Source organism: Tamandua tetradactyla, chromosome 1 (assembly GCF_023851605.1).
Source record: "Tamandua tetradactyla isolate mTamTet1 chromosome 1, mTamTet1.pri, whole genome shotgun sequence".
NCBI lineage: Eukaryota > Metazoa > Chordata > Mammalia > Pilosa > Myrmecophagidae > Tamandua > Tamandua tetradactyla.
This window is the reverse complement of record NC_135327.1, coordinates 41,018,314-41,035,005: the sequence shown is the minus strand read 5'-3', so window position 1 is coordinate 41,035,005 and position 16,692 is coordinate 41,018,314. Positions and strand designations below refer to the sequence as shown.

General features: G+C 46.1%; 1 protein-coding gene across 6 annotated transcripts in view; it reads left to right on the top strand.

Moving 5' to 3' along the window:
* The window catches only part of SLC24A3 (solute carrier family 24 member 3), a 540,914-nt gene that overhangs the window by 274,749 nt on the left and 249,473 nt on the right, over nucleotides 1–16,692 (top strand). For all 6 annotated transcript variants that reach the window (XR_013157172.1, XM_077114817.1, XM_077114819.1 and 3 more), the window contains exon 3: nucleotides 11,302–11,378. Coding sequence is in view for 5 of the 6 variants with exons in the window: in XM_077114817.1 (XP_076970932.1) it covers nucleotides 11,302–11,378 (77 nt within the window). In the remaining variant the exon portion in view is untranslated. The remainder of the gene's footprint in view (nucleotides 1–11,301; nucleotides 11,379–16,692) is intronic.

Sequence of the window (16,692 nt, the reverse complement as noted above, 5' to 3'; positions counted from 1 at the left end):
ACATCTATGTAACTAATGATTGGGGTTCTTCGGTTGCAAAGAATGTTTGCTCCCTTCCAGGAGAAAAGCTTGTGGGATGGTTGTTTAAAGTCTCCTGCCAACACGCAAAAAAGAGCTCTGAAGTGGAAACCAAGAAGATTCTCGTGGGTGCTGGCTCAACCTCAGCACCATGTAAAAGTGGTAAAGATGGTTTCCCACCTGCATCCTGTAGGGTGGTCCCATGCTGCTACCTAAATGCAGGAGGCATCAGTTTTGGATAAACCCACTGAAAATTGCCCGTAGGGGCTGTTGCTATTATCTGGCACCAAATTCACCTAGATCTGGAAAAGTCCTCTGCTGGAAAAACTAATCTTTTTTTTTCTTAAAGTAAAAAATTCTTAGTTCCCTTCCTCTATATATGGGTTTTTCAGAAGTAGACCCTGAGGCAGACTCAAGTGCAGAAGGTTTATTTGGGAGACGGAGCCAAGTAGGGGAGATAGGAAGTGAAACAGGATGGGAAGGCTGACAATCAAAGGAGTACCAGCAACCCAGGGGCCACTGTGGGAGACCAGAGCTTAATCTCACTGGGAACTCTAGAAAACAGTGTAGAACACACCTCAGAATTTTATCACCCAGGAGGTGAGGGAGCTGGGGTATTTCTACACCTGTCTTCCATCAGACCTTGGTTGAAGGCATCTCCTTGGTGGAAGAGGAAAATTGTCAAGCAAATCCAGCCTGTGCTATCTGGTCAGAGCAGCCTTGCTCAGCTTTGGAGAAAACGCAGGCAGAGAGATGCAGATGCTGGCAGCTGCTTAGCACATAAGTGATGGGGGCTCTGCCCACATTCCTGGACAAACCTGGGCTGACAGCTTGCCCTCCTTAAAGTTCAGTTTTCTTATCTTCAAAATCTGTATTCTATAGAAGCAGAGAAAAAAAGCGATAACTCCATAAAGGTTACTTTTGTCTTTATATTCAGAATACTTGAATCGTTGAATTATTGGGAGAATTTTTAAGAGATTTCAGGGTCCCCTTGCTTCCAGCTTAATATTTTCTCTTCCACTCAACATCTGACTCCTTGGTGATAAGGGTTATACATCTTTTGTCTTCTGAAACTAGGGTTGGGTATGACATGTGACAAGAGCTGAATGAGTACACAGTGTAGGCACTGTAGTGATTTGTTAATAAGTTTTGCTCTGTTATAAAGACTTGCTTCTGAGAAGCAGACACTAATTTAAAAGACAACTTCACAGGAGGCTGCAGTTCCCTGTACTACCCTCCAGATATTACCCACTTCACTCCTCTGGATTGCTTACCCTCATCTAGTCTAAGAGGAGGACACTGAAATATCTATAGCTTTTCCAGAAGCTCAAGACTGATACAAGTAATTTGTGATTATATCCACTTTTACCCAGATTCTTTTGTGGCTAATTTTGTCCATGAGCCTTCAGTTATGACAAATGTGCTAATTTGATCAACAGACATTGATTAAATGCTTGTGTGCCAGGATTTTTTTCTAGGCACTGGGGGTACAGAGAAAAGCAAATATCCTCCTAAACTTAACCTCCCTTCCCCAGTTTAATGAAGAATACAGAGATAGAAACCAAAAATTGCTGCAAGAACTTAAGTGCAACATGCTGTAGCAATGCAAAGACCATATGAGTTGGTGCTTACTCAGGATGGGCTAGGATATGCTGAGTAACAAACAGCTCTCAAATCTCAGTGGATAAAAACAAAAGTTTTTTTTTTGCTCTTGCTACATATTCAAAATATGAATGTGTGTATGTCTCATGAGAGATCCATATTGACATGTTTCCATGAAGAGTCAGGCAAGAAAATACAAGTGGTGAATCAGGTATTGGCTTTTAAAGCCTGCCTGGAAATGTGACACATTCTGCTCCTATTTCATTAGCCAAAGCAAGTTGCATGGCCCTGGCTAACTTGGAAAGGGACACAGAAGTGTCCAGAGCAAGGAGAAATGGGATATTTGTAGAAGGCCTTAATGGCTATCAGAGTTGGGTGTTTTACTGAATTGTCTCCCCCAATAATTCTGCCTTGCATATATAAAAACCATTGAGAGAGAGACAGAGAGAGGAAGGGAGGGAGAGAGGGAGAGAGAGAGAGAGAGAGAGAGGTTCTCTGTGCTCATTCACATTTGTATTCACTTGACATTTATTGTCCTTTTCACGTATCTGGCCTGATGTAGGTGCTGGTGGTGGAGAGGTGAATGGTAGGGTTCCTGTCCTCAGTGGGTCCATGGCCTGGTTAAGTCAAAGATAAACATGGACAAAAACAATGACTGCAACATGGCTGGAAACCACTGTATAGGTATCCACAAGGGACGATGAGGCCACAAAAAGTCAGGGAAGGCTCCATGGGATGCTGAGTAAGTACTACAGCCAGAAGACTGAGTATTCACAACGGTCATGCCAGGGGAAGGGAGGGCAGGCATTGCAGGAAGAGCCCCAAGACAAAGAAAGGATCTCAGGAGGAAGCCTGAAGAATCCATCCCTCCAGTTGGGCAGGGTCAGGACCAAACTCTTGGGGCCATCCGTAAGAGGTCAGTCAATGGAGATGTGCTAGGTATTTTGTTATGTAAAGGCCAATGGGGGAGGCCCAGAATCCTTTTGCTCAGATGGGCTAAGGGAGCTGGCTCTTTGGGATGTGTTGGTCTTCATTTCAGGCAGCTCCATTTGATCCATGTGTGATTAGTCTGTCTGAAGATGCCACGAATGTCCCTGCTGCATTTTTTTTTTTCAAACAAAACAGAAAACGTTCTCCATCCCCTGCAAACCTCCATTTAAACTCATCAAACTGAGGCATCAAGCGGGCAGCCAGGAGAGAGGAGCAGGGCCACTGATTGCTGTTGCTTGGGTCCAGGGAATCCACTCCACTCAGTTCTTGGTGGTTGCCATGGGAACAGCACTGTTTGCTGCTGCTGGTCCCTGAGGCTGGTAAGATGTACTGAAAGGAAAATTTAGGGGAAGACGGTGTTAAGAGAAGAGCAGAAAGAGGCTTTGAGGATTCTGAAGGCATGGAGGGGGGCATTCTCCTTGCATGTGTAGCTGTCCCCAGCAGACCACATGGGCAGTGCGGCTCCAGCAACCTGCACAAGGTTACCTGGCAGGCACAGGCATTAATACAGCTCCCTTAGACTAAACACCCTGAAGAAACTGACACCAACACAAGGTGGACAGGAGTAGGCAAGATGTGAGTTTCAACACCAGCAGAACCAACTGTGTCATCTGTCCGGTACTGAACCAGCATCTGAGTATTGTCATAATTCTCAAGAATAACCATAGGTAGCTCCAGGAATCTGGTGATAGGGATCTCACAGATGCTGTTTATGTTTCATAACCACCCTGCAAGGAAAGCACCACCACCGCCACTTACAGATGAAGAAACTGGGTGCAGAGAGGAAATGATGACCAAAGCCCCCAGTCAGTAGAGGAGGGAGTTGAGCCCAGGCCTGTGGGATTCCCAGGTGTGGGCCCTTCGGCAAAATCTAGCAGCCCAGGGAAAATGGTAAGTTCCCAAAGACCCACCAGCAGTCCAGGTCAAGCCTTGATTAAGAAATGCCACTCCTGTCAGCTGTGTGAACATCAACAAATTATAAACCTCCCTTATTTCAACTTCAACTAGAAAATTGAAACTCTTGTGCATTGCGGATGGGAAGGTAAAATGGCACAGCCAGTGCAGAAAATAGTTTGGTGGTTCCTCAAAAAGTTAAATCTAGAATCCCCTTATGAATCAGCAATTCCATGCATAGGTATATACCCAAATATATTGAGAACAAACAAATACTCAAGGAGATGCTGGTACACCAGTGTTCATAGTAGTGTCATATTATTCACTGTATCCTAAAGACGGAAACAACCCATCAGGTGACATTGTGGTATATCTTACAAAGGTGTAATTTTTAGTCATAAAAATGAATGAAGTACTGGTATGTTCTACAAAATGGATGATCCGCAAAAAAGATTTTGAAAAGAAGCCAGGCATGAAAGGATGTATCTGAAATTGCATGATTTCATTTATATGGAATACCTAGAATATTCAAGTCCATAGAGACAGAAAGCAGAAAGGAAGAAGAATGAGTAACTGCTTAATCAGTATGGAGTTTTATTTTAGGGTGATGGAATTAGATAGAATTAGCCACTGAATCATGCACTTAAAAAAGGTTAATTTTATGTTATGCGAATTTTACCTCTATGAAAAGAAATATAACCAAATAGGGTGGGGAAAAAAAGAAGAAATGCCCCAAGTCCCTTTGGATTTGGGCAGGATGAAGCACACCCAGTGGGACAGAAACTGGGATGGCATTGGCATGGGCCCATTGAATCTGCTGGAGGCACTAAAGGCACTGCCTTTTCTCATCCTTTGTTTTGTAGATGAGGAAACTGAGGCCAAGAAGGAGTGCTCTGGCCTAGGATGGAGCTGGGTGGAGTCTTCCAATCCAGTGCGCCAGTTTACCTTTATGAGCTTTTCTCTGCGAACTGCCGTTAGTTTAAAAATGATTGTTTTATGTGTGCACGTGTGGTGCCAACTCTGCTTCTCCTGGCAGGGGCGTGGTCCATTTCTGGAAGTCAGCTCAGCGCGGTTGGAGAACCCAACCACCACCAGCTGCTCTGTTCTCAACTCAATGGGCCAACTGGGCAAAGCTGCTCTACCCCATCTCTGGTCTGCATCCAGGGTCTGTTCTCAGAGTTCTTTATCCCATTAGCATGCACCACATTGTACTAGAAGAGGTGGTGGGCTGGGAATTCAGAGATCATTTTTCAGAGGGACATTAAGCAAGTTGAAGCAGGGAGAGATGGAGTGCCACACCACCCAAGGCCATGTGCTGGGTGGGGGTTCCTGGGATTGAGCCTCTTATGTTCATATAACCCATATGAGGACATCTTCCATGATCCCAGCTGATCCTTTCCTTAGGAAGATTAAATACAACCATACCGAACTGCATTAGAACAAAAGCAAAGCAAATCTAATGAAATCACAAGTGGATTTGTAGACTCCTGGTGCATAAATTGGAGATGACTGGTATAAATGATAAGAATTAGGGTCCTCCCCCAAACGAAATTACTACCCCAATTAATCTGTGGTGATGAGTCTTCCTGTTTTTCATTCCATACTGCTGGGGACCATCCAGCATTGCCTTTTCGAAAAATATCAAAGAAGGGTCTAACATGGTTGGACTTGGATGCTTAATACAAGAACAGTGCAATGTAGCTCCCTATGGTGGAAATTTTAAATTTGGGGCCCTACTATGCTGGATTCAGAATGCAAGTCCCAACAATTCCTTCTCCTGACCTTTGAGCCTGGGCTGGGACTTGTCTTCTGCCACCACCACCCCCTCAGCCCACTGCTGTGTGTAGATGGCAGTTTATACGAGTGAAACGTAGCTTCTCCATTCTTATACATAAGGATCCCCACCGCTCCTGCTTTCCAGTTTTTCCAAAGGAGCTTTGGAAAGTTATCGGGGTGGAGTATGCAATCTGTATGTAGCAAAAACTGGGCACCACCATACCCAGTTGAGCAGGTGGTTTTTTGAATGCGACTGTGACTTTGTCTGGGGCTTTTTCTGACCCAAGGACACATTTGGCCTGGCCAGCATAGGGCTGAGCAGAAGTGAGGGGTCGGTGCCTGAGGAGCAGCTGTCAACAGTGACAGTTGCCTCAGCTCCTGACCTCTTGATGGGTGACTACAAGGCAGGTTCTACAACATCCCCCAGCAAATTTGAGCCCGTTATATTAGCACCTTCCCTTCCTCCACCCCTCCCCCAACCCTACCCTCTGGTACTTTCTGGGCCCACCTCCCAAATAAACAGCTGGCAGTCAAATCCTCATCTAAGGGCCGGCTCTAGAGAGGCCCAGCCTAAGACACAGGCACTGGGACACAGGAAAGAAGATGCATCTCTTGGAGAGAAGGAGGAGAGGGATCACCTGCCACAGACTTCTGAGGACCCTAGCTCAATTTTTAAAAGAAATTTTTTCTTGTGACAGTTAAAAGAAATAGATGATACTTATTTAAGAGGGAACATAAAATATATGTAGTATTCCTTGTAAGTTGTGCATGAGTTTTTTGAAGCTGTTATTATTTCACCACCAGTCTCATACATGTTTTCAAAGAGGAGCTATAATGGGTGTGAGCGGGACGGGATGTCAGGTGAAGCGTGTGAGGTGAATATTTCACCTGGACATCCTTTCCACGTTGTTACTGGCAACCAAATAGGAATATTTTTGTTGCTCTGGAAACATACTGATTTGAAAGCATTTAATTGTGTTTCTCTGCCCTCCCCAGCCCCCACTCACACCCATCCTGCATCTGAGCCATTTACCAACCACAGTGCCATTGAGCAAGTCCAATAGGGCCAGCTGCTCCATTTGCAATCTCCAGGGCTGGCTCCTGCTGGGGCTGGCATCGCCCCATAGAGGGTTTTTATAGACCTTTTCATGGCCAGTGGTGGCTCAGCACAGGGGAAGCCTCCTTGACCAAGGGTGGGGGCCTCCAGCTGGGGATGGATCACCAGAGGCCAAGACTCACCTCCCTGAGGAGAGGAGGGTCCCTGAGAAGTGAAGCCACAGCTTCAAAGGAAGGAGGACCTCCCAGGAGGTCCCCTGAACCATTGTGTGACCCCCTCCCCTCAGCTCTCTTCTGACTGGTCAGGACTTTGTTGTTCACAGTGGCCTTTCCTGAGCTAGCACTGGGCTCTTAGGTCCTGTCCCCATCCAGGGCACAGCCTCCAGCTTCACCAGGAGTCCCAGCGAGGGCCGTGGTGGGGGGAAGCATCCATCTGCGACTGGACCCCTCCCTCTTCAACAGACGAAACCCTGCTGGATCCAAGTATTCATTGTCATTTCATTCATTCAGTTGCTGTTTTTTGAGTAACATCAAAATGCCTGGAATCGGAACCCAAATACATCACTTCCTGATTTCGGGTCCTGACTCACCTTGTCCTAAATCAGCAGGAGGCGGAGCGTGCTGAAACCGACGTCATCAGAGGGACGGGGTTGCGCACGCAGACTGGCGCCAAGAGCCTCCCGCCTCTCGCCTCCGGCACTGCGCATGCGGACTCGTGCAGACTGGTGCCACCTGCCTTCCTGTTTGCACACGGGAACTCGCCCACCCTGTGCTCTTAACTTCCCGCAGGTGCCACGATTACCCTTTGTCCCCGTTACTCCTCGTGCGGAATGAGTGTGGGGCAGGAAGTAAAGAAATGTAAGCTTCCACTTATTTGTGACAAAATGTACCCGAACCCACCTTTGTATATCTGCCCACCCCTGCCCCTCACAGATGCTTTGGGGCATCAGATAAGTGGCATATACGCCTGAACCTTTTGGTGGCCGCCCACACGGAGCAGACTGGTGGTTTCTGCGTCGGTAATGGGTGTGGTTATGGACATGATTAACTTGGCATTCATTATATACCCGTCTCTGGTCCTGGGGCTTGTTGGGGCAGTAGGGAATGGTCATGCAACACTGCTGCAACTCCAGGGACAGCTACGTGGAAAAATGCAAAGGGAAAATCCTACCGTTTCCCTCTTATGGCAGCGGTAGCAGGATTTAGATGGGATCAGCTCCTGTTTTGGGAGGAAGTCACAGGAAGAAGGACGAGGTCACAGGACAGAATAAGATTGCAAATGGATGAGGGTGGGCGGATGTGATACCCGCAGTGGGGCGTCGCCAGTTCTGGCTGTGTGTCCCTGCTCCGCAGTTGGCTGTAGATCCTTGAATTTGCAAGTATGTTGGAATAGTTACATAACCTTTCTGTCCCGATGATTCCTGGTCTACAAAACGGGAACAATGTGTCCTTTTTGTGAGGAGAAAGAGGATAGAAGGCACAAAGTACAAGGCTCAGCACCTGCAGGGAGCAGGTGCTCAGAAATGTGTGCTCTTGTCATCGTTCCATGTTTGTCACCGGCCACCCTGCAGAGCCTTCCTCTGAACGCATTTCGGTCCATCAGCAACAAACCCTTTTGCAGCCCCATCTCTGGTGAGCATGGAGAATGTATACCAAAGGGGACCCTCAGGAGAAAGTAATTACAAAGATAGGCGTGGACAGTGGCTGTCGTATTTTAAGAACCAAAGATTGGGATGCAAGGACTGGGCAAGCCCACGTGAGTAGGGGGCCCCACAGGTTCAGGATCCAGGTTGTCTGGGGCTCTGGGTCCACTTCACTTATTTACTTTTTTTGGCCATTTTTCTTTTCTCCACTCTTCTTGCCCTCTGCACACAGAATATCTCATGGTTTCAAGAGATGGTCACTCTGGTTTTCTCCTCAGACTTCTCTTTGAACTAACTTTAGTAAATGAGTTTCAGCTCAAATAACCACCCCAGGTCTCCCCTACTTTCCCCTCCTCCTTAAATGTCCAAAAAGTATTTTTTAAGAAGTGAAAAATGTTCCTTTCTCCCTTCCTTCCAAGCTCAGGGGGTGGGGGAGAGCTAAGGTAGTGCTCATCAAAAAGATTAGAGAAGCTTCCTCCAGCTCTGTTGGACATGGCAGCAGCTTTGCCCACCACAGGCATTAGGCCTGCAGCGCAAGATGCTATTACTGAGGCATCTCAATAAAATTACTGGAATCAGTACAGAGCCCAGAGCCTGATGGGTGAGCATCCAACTTATTCCTTCATTTCCATGGCTTTACATTTTTCAAGGCTGTGACTTCATCCTGGTCCTTGAGGTGAAACCCTCCAAGCTTCCCTCATTCTTTTCCCATTCATTGATCAGAAGGACTCAGTGCCACCTCTCCAGAACAGCCTCAACTCAAAAGAACACCTTGGCCATTCACGACATTCCCAACTTCCCTTGTTCCCCCATTTCATCACACAGAGGATCACACAGACGAGCAAGTGTGCATAGCCTTGCCTTGTACACTGCGTGCCTTTTCTGGACCAGCCAGAGTCCTACAGGGTATCTTCTTCAGAGCTGCCCTGGGAAATGGAGCACAGAGGCTTTTTCAGCCAGTGACTTTTATCTTGAGCATATACCCTGACCAAAGTGGCTCACTCCTGAGGCATATTCTGTACAGTCTCCTGGGGCCCCAGGAGGACAGAGCTCCAGGGGTCCACAGCAATAACCACTCGTTCATCAATGCTTCCTTTTGGACCCCTCTCCCTTCCTGGTCTCGTTGTGTGTTCTGGAGTTACCCCTGTCTTCATTAACCTGAGATGCTGTAACAGAGTACCACAAACTGGGCACCTTGGAACAACAGGAATGTGTTACCTCACAGTTCTGAAGGCCAGAAGCTGGAAATTGAGGTGTTGGCCCAGTCTCTCTTTGAAGGCTGTGGGGCTCTGGCAGTGGCTTGCCAGCAGCCCATGACATTCTTTGGCCTGTGACATAAGTCAGCCTCTGCCTTTGTCATGTGCCTGTCTTCACTCTCTGTCTTTGTCAAAACCTCTTCTCCTTTCAGGAACACCAGCCACGTTGGATTAGGGCCCACTTTAATCCAGTTTGGCCTCACTGTAAGTAGTAACATCTTCAAAGGCCCTATTTCCAAATAGGATCGCATTCATGGGACCAGGAATTAGGACTTGAACATATCTTTTTGTGGGACACAGTTTAATCCAAGACACCCCACCCACACCCCTCATGTCCTTGGCTCAGGGTCTGCTTTGTTCTAGTTTGCTAGCTGCCGGAATGCAGCATACCAGAGGGGAATTTAATAGGTTGCTAGTTTACAGTTCTAAGGCTGAGAAAATTTCCCAATTAAAGCAAGTCTATAGAATGTCCAATCTAAGGCATCCAGGGAAAGATACCTTGGTTCAAGAAGGCCAATGAAGTTCAGGGTTTCTCTCTCAAGTGGAGGGTACATGGCAAACACGGTCAGGGTTTCTCTCTCATCTGGAAAAGCACGTGGCGAACATGGCGTCATCTGCTAGCTTATTTTCCTGGCTTCCTGTTTCATGAAGCTCTCCGGGATGCATTTTCCTTCTTCAAGTCTAAAGTTCGCTGGCTGGTGAACTCTGCTTCTCGTGGCTAGGTCATTCTCTGCTCTCTCAGGAATCTCTTTCTCTTAAATGTTTCTTCTTTTATAGGACTTAAGAAACTAATGAAGACCCACCCAAATGGGTAGAGATACGCCTCCAGCTAATCCAGTTTAACAACTACTCTTGATTGAATCACATCTCCGGGGATAATCTGATTACCATTTCCAAACATACAGTACTGAATAGGGATTAGAAGAAACGGCTGCTTTTACAAAATGGGATTAGGATTAAAACATGGCTTTTCTAGGGTATATACATCATTTCAAACCAGCATAGGAGAACCCAGAACAAGACAAATGGCGAGCAAGTACCATCTTGTATATCACCACAGTCGACCTACTATGGTTTTCCTGAGTGCCCTCTGGAGACAGACTAGACAACTTCTCAGGGAAAGACTGCTTTCATCCACTAGTGATGTCTGTGGATAGTGGCAGCTTGGGGGATGACATCACATGTGCTACCTCCTCCAGGCCTGGTCCAAAACATCCTCTCTAGAGGCAGCACTGAACTCCTATGGCAAGAACCAGGGAGGCTTCGTAAAAGAGCTGGTGGTGTTAGATCCCAGCCATGGAGGTGCAGTTTATGGGAGGCAGAGAGAGGGGCATGGTTGTGGCTGGGGGCACACTCCAGGCTAATGGTGCGGGTAGACTGACAATCAAACAAATAGGTAAAGATAGTAAAAGAAAGAAAATGCAGGCTGTGCCCAGGAAATGGCAAATGATCCTATTTGGGAAGAATATGAGAGCATAAGGCTGAAGGGCCTGAAACAGGCAGGCACAGTGGAAAGGAAAGGAAGATACAAATGGCAAACTAGAGCAGGCACCTTAAAGCTGTCTGTGGCCATGGTCCCCTTTCATAATCCAGAGAAACCCATAGACCTTCCTCAGAAAAATATTTCCTAATTCCTACAATATGATTCATAGGATTACACACAAGGAGACTGAGCATATCAAAGTGAAGTTTCCAAAATCTTAGAAGATCAGTTTGCATGATAGCAATACAGGAGCTTTTTCACTAATACTTTAAATCACAAATGGGTATCTAGAAACTACCATAATGTTGAAGACAGGATGCGTGAGATCTGCAACAAATATAACAGATTGTGAAATGCCTACTGGGGCAGAGGCCTGGGTTATACTGGCACTCCTGTGGGGTTTTGCCCACATTCTTATCTGCAGGAAACACCAGATTCCAGTTAGATTCGTAAACATAAAGATGTAATTCTTCATCTGAGTTTATGAACCCCCAGTTAAAACCAGGGCTGATAACGCCATACCAGACCTACAGCACTGAAAATGTTGTCCTTTGTACTGAACTGGTTTTCTTTCTCCTTTCAGCCCTGCATGAATTTCCCAATGACATCTTCACCAATGAGGATAGAAGACAAGGGGCAGTGGTGCTCCATGTACTCTGTGTAAGTACCCCACTCTTGGCTTTGCCTGAAGGCTTCCAGGGGAAGTCCCCGCTGGTGGTGGGTGGGCAGGTGAGTACTGCTGTGGCCCCTTGTTGGGTAGCTGATGGCTGGTTAGTTGATGGCTGGGGGTAAGTGGCCGTACTGAGTCACTCATACAGACACACAGCACACGACTCAGGAGACAACCCTCAGGGGTGAGTGGAAGGCGTCTGCTTTATTGAGGAAGTGCACAGGCTTATATAGGCTGGGAGCATGCAGGGACACATGTCAGGCTGGGATTGGTCACCATTGTTGCTAGGGTGGAAGGCAGATTTAAGGTTAGCCATTTTGTGTTGCCTTGCATCAGCCACGGCAGCTATGTTGGCAATATTTTATGGCTTCTCCAACAGCCCCTGTTCTCCCGTACATAGTCCTGGTAGGGGTCATCTGAACTCTTTGGATGGTCCACTTTAATGTGCGTATACCACCTTTTAAAGACTATGGGTTCATCGGTTGGAAGATATCTGTATTTATTCTTCCCTTGATATTGGTACCAAAAGCATGAATCCAGCCAGTCTTGTTCTCCACCATGTACCGTTGCTCGCTCTCTCTGCTTAACCACCATGGCAAACCAAGGTGGCAGCTGGCATCTTACATAGTGTTGCTATGTCTGTGTTCTACCTTATGGAGAAAATAACGTGTGGGAGTTAACCTTCATTCAGGCATATGCTGTAGCACTGTGGGCTATGAGTTCAATGTTAATGGATCAGCAATGTGTCTTTAAGCAGAAACACACATAAAACATGTTATGAACTGATCAGTTGGTGCAAATGTGGTGTCCAGAGGCTCATGGAAAACCAACCTTGTGTTTTCCCTGGTAGCAGTGGTTCAATATTCACTAATTCGTGGTTTGTGGCATAATAAAAGAACATATTAGAACACAAAATTGACTGTATTTGTTAAATTGGTAGATTAAATGTAATGGCAATGGGCACATAGTAGATAAAATAAAAGTTTATTCCCTCCCCTTCTAGTCTTTTAATGGTAAACATTACTATAGAACCCTCCTCTGCAGACCCAGAGGGTCTAAGATCTTTAATTTGTCTTGTCCCAGTATGGAGAGTTCGCGAGGGTGTATGCATGAAGATATACCTAAGAAATGTCCATAGAACCAGAAAGGATTAGATCCATCACTGAGCTTTCTTTTCACTCTGGCATTCAGTTTCATTCACAGGGCTCTTAATTCCTTTCTAGTTAATTATTGCTGCAAAATAAAGTCCCCAAATATAGTGACACACCTACTAACCTTTTTATTTTGCTCCTGAAATCTGTGGGTCAGAAATTCAGAAAGGGCACCAGGGAACTGCTGTTCTGTGGATTTGGGGCCTCCAGTGGGATGATCCAATGATGGGGGCGAGCTGATGGCTGGGAGTGACACAAACCGCAGGGGCGGGAGCCACTAGGACTGAGGGTCCCCTTCCAATATGGCTTCTTCACTCACATGGCTGGGGCAGGACTGGACCTTCTATAACACCTTCACCTGGCCTCTACATGGTAGCCTCAGGCCATTGGATTTCAACAAGGCAGCCCAGGGCTCCAAGAGCAACTGTTACTGTGAACAAGATGAAAGCTACACGGCTTTGTATGGCTCAGCCTTGGAAGTCACACAGTGTAATACCCACAACACTCTATTGCTGTTAAGAGCCTCAGGAGTAGGGACAGAGACCTTACTTCTCAGCTCACAGCTTGTCAAAAAATTGTGGGCCATGTTTAAAACTACCACACCTGGAGTAGGTTGGCCAGGTAGACCTGGGCTCTGGAGGCAAGACCAGACATGAATCTAAAGCCCACTTCTGCTCTCCTTTCCCAGTGTGTGGCTTCTGGAAAAATATTTAACCTCTCTGGACCCATAAGCCACCCTAACTTGACTCTCTTCCTCCATGAAAGCAGTTAACTTTCTCACCTCATATTCCCCAAACTCCCTGAACCCTCCATCACAAAAAAAGGCACGAGAAATCCCTTTTCAGCAAAGATATTCTCTAAAAATACCAAATGATAAAGTAGAATCTTTGCAACCCTTCCATCCCTCCCTACCCTTCAGGACACTTACATGCTCTTGGGCAGTTAACAAGGATGCCAGCTGCCACCTTGGCACCAAGGAGGCTCCCCTGTCGCCAGGCTGAAGAGATACAGGCACAGAGTCAGAGCCAGAATTCCCCAGAAGCCATTAGCACCCTGATGCCCTGACAGCTGAGATATTAGAATTCCACTCTTGCCCTAAACACTGTAAGCCTTCATCCTCTCCAGGCAGTGTCTGCCCCTTGGAGCTGGCAGGGGCCCTTCTTCTCTTGTGGGTCTACTTAATCAACAGCTAAAGGCAACTTGGCCTTCATGAGCCAAGTACCTGGTCATGTCTGGGCTATCTGTGATAGTGCATTCCCAGGCTTGGATGGAGGCAAAGTGAACAAAAATGGGTGTTCCTTTGGACACTTTCTTCAAAGAGCCACCAGCTTAGCTGTAATACCACTATTAGATCCTCCCTCAGGCCCTCCACTTCAGAGTCCACAGGCCAGGAATCCAGCAGCTGAGCTCAGTGTCCTCCCTGAACCCATCCCTCCTTCTGTGTACCCCTCCATGCTCCAGGTACATGGAACCCCAGAATTCTCTTCCCAAATATCCCATGCCTGCTGTCAAGGCCTAGACAAGCCTCCTCCCTGGGTCTGCCTCTTGAAAGGAAGAAACCCCAGTGGATCAGGCTGAAACTTGCTGCCTGAGGTCTCCACACACTTGTATGTGTACAGATTGGAGCTAAGGTGGCACCAGGTAGAGGGGCTGAGCAGGAGGGGGCCTCCATTTGTACTCTTGTCCAGGCACATGTTTGTGAAGATGGGTTGGGGGCTGTTGGTACCATCTCCAATGTTAAGGTCCAACTCTTATATTATCCTGCCTACTAGAACCTAAGCTTTCCACTAGGACATAAAGCGTATAAGAGAAGCAATTTTATTCTGCCCACCTATATATGATGTCTGGCACATGATAGTTGCTTAGTAACTATGTGTGGGGTGGAGGAATGAATGGTTCTTTTATCCCCTTCACCCACCATATTGCCAGCACAGATAGGATGCCCAGGAATTGTGAAATGAACATCATTAGAAAAAAAGAAATGCTATAAGGGCTAGCATGTGACATTTCAGCAGCCAGCAGGAAACAGATGAATGCATGAGTTAAAGCTGCTACAAGTTAAATACAGTTGCCCTGCCGTCGGTACCTAGAAGGCATTACCTGAGACGCTGCAATATGGTGCTGCTAGGATGGTCCCTGCCAGATGCCCAAGATACATCCTTTGCCCTGAAGGAGCCCACTGTCCTCTGAAGAGACCACCTATGGGCCAGCACCTGCTTCATGCTAAGTGCCAACATGGTCTGTGCAATGTGCTGTGAGAACCCAGAAAAGACAGGATCAGGGGTTGACCTTGAAGAGTGGGAAGGCATTTTCCAAAGGATAAAAGGGATTCCATGAAGGAACAGAAGCCCCCAGATCCAAAATGTGGAGTCTTGAGAGTTCAGGGAGTCTGGAGTAAGCAGACTACAGAAGTGGGTGGTAGAGAGTGAAAGACCCGAGGATGGCAAAGTCAAGGAGCCTCATCTGGCAGGAAGTGGTGGGAAGCAGATTTCTGATGTCCACATCCCTAATCATCTCTCTCTCTGGCTAGTGTTGGGACTTAACAGAGTCAGGCATGGCCAGAGGTGACAGGAGTGGTCTGCCCTCCATTTGGTGGAAAAGGTCTAGGCAGGCCACCACAAAAGGCTTTAGAGCCATGTGGGCAGTAGATCTCAGGGTCTCAGATATCCCACAGAATATCCCTGGTGAGGAGCATCCAGAGCAGATGGGGGAGACTGGGTGTCACCACTTCATAGTCCCCAGCAGGCTAGGCCTTCACCTAGTTGGGGGATGGTGGAGGGCGTATGACCATTCTGCCTCAGGGTCCAGCAGGTGTCCTATAGCCCCAGTGACAGCCCTGGAGAGCAGACCATGTAGCTGTCCTTTTAGAGGGTTAACTAGCTGTCATCACGGATCTCCTCCAGAGTGCCCAGACCTGTCAAATCATACTCAAACCCAGTCAAACTTAGCCTTTGCGCCTAAATTCACACTGCCCCATTCCATTGGAGCTACACAAATTTGCTTTTCATGTAAGACCTGTAACTTTCAACTTCATTTGGGTACAAGTCTGAGGACAAAGTAGCCCAAGCCCCAAAACAGAGGCCTCCCTATGCAATCCTTTAATTTTTTAATTTTGTTTAATTTATTTTTTATTATGGTAACATAATATATAACAAAAGTTGTTATTTTAATCATTTTAAGTGTACAATTCATTGGCATAGGTACATTTACATTTACCATCACCATCATCCATTTTCAAGACTTTTTCATCACCCCAGAAAAAAACCTCTGTACCCATTAAGCAATGCAGCAGTCTTTTAAATCTTAGATGGTAAAGTTTTCTTCTTTTTTTTTTCTTTCATGTAAATAATTCACTCTTTTGCATTTGTTTTGTAGAATTTGAACAGATATTTCTGATTAAACTTCCCAAACACCTTAGCTTTAATTTTCTCTTGGATCTTCTCAGGTTTGTTTTGTTTTGTTTTTGTGAACTACAAAAACCCTAAACCTTGAGATTGCACCAAAAAAATTTTCTGTTCCTTCTGACTATTCTTTATGTAAGGGTTTCCTGTGATTTCACACTCTTTACATTTATCAACAATGAATAGCCCCCAGAAACTGCACTTGTCTTAGAAAATCATTTTATATCCAATCTGTTATAATGTCGTGACACTAAAAACAGTATTTCCTGTCTTTGAGAAAATTTGCATCCCTATAAACTCATTAAGTCTGCTCCAAATAGGGAGAGAAGACTGAATACTTTTCTAGAACCATGGTTTATTTGTGGTTTGTTGATACCTTGTGAATTTTGCTAATTATCCTGCATGACATAGGTAGCTGAATCTTTTGAGATTATAAACTAGGCTACTTATTATCTCTTCTAATAAACTAAGCTTTAAATAATCAATTTTAAAATTCCTGATGGAAATGGGTGTGGTCTAGTGCCTATCCTTCATAGATCAAACTCTCCAACAGCACAACTACCCTCTGTGTGCCTTGTCAGCTTTTATAATTATTCCTCTTCACATTTTTAGTGTAATTCCTCTCTTCTGCCTGGCAGATATTCCTTTATGCTTGTGTGTAAGGTGGTATAAACTACAACACACCTGCAAATGAATCCATAGCCCTTATTAAGGCAAATTCCTGGTAAATGAGTCTGTTGCAGGAGATGGCC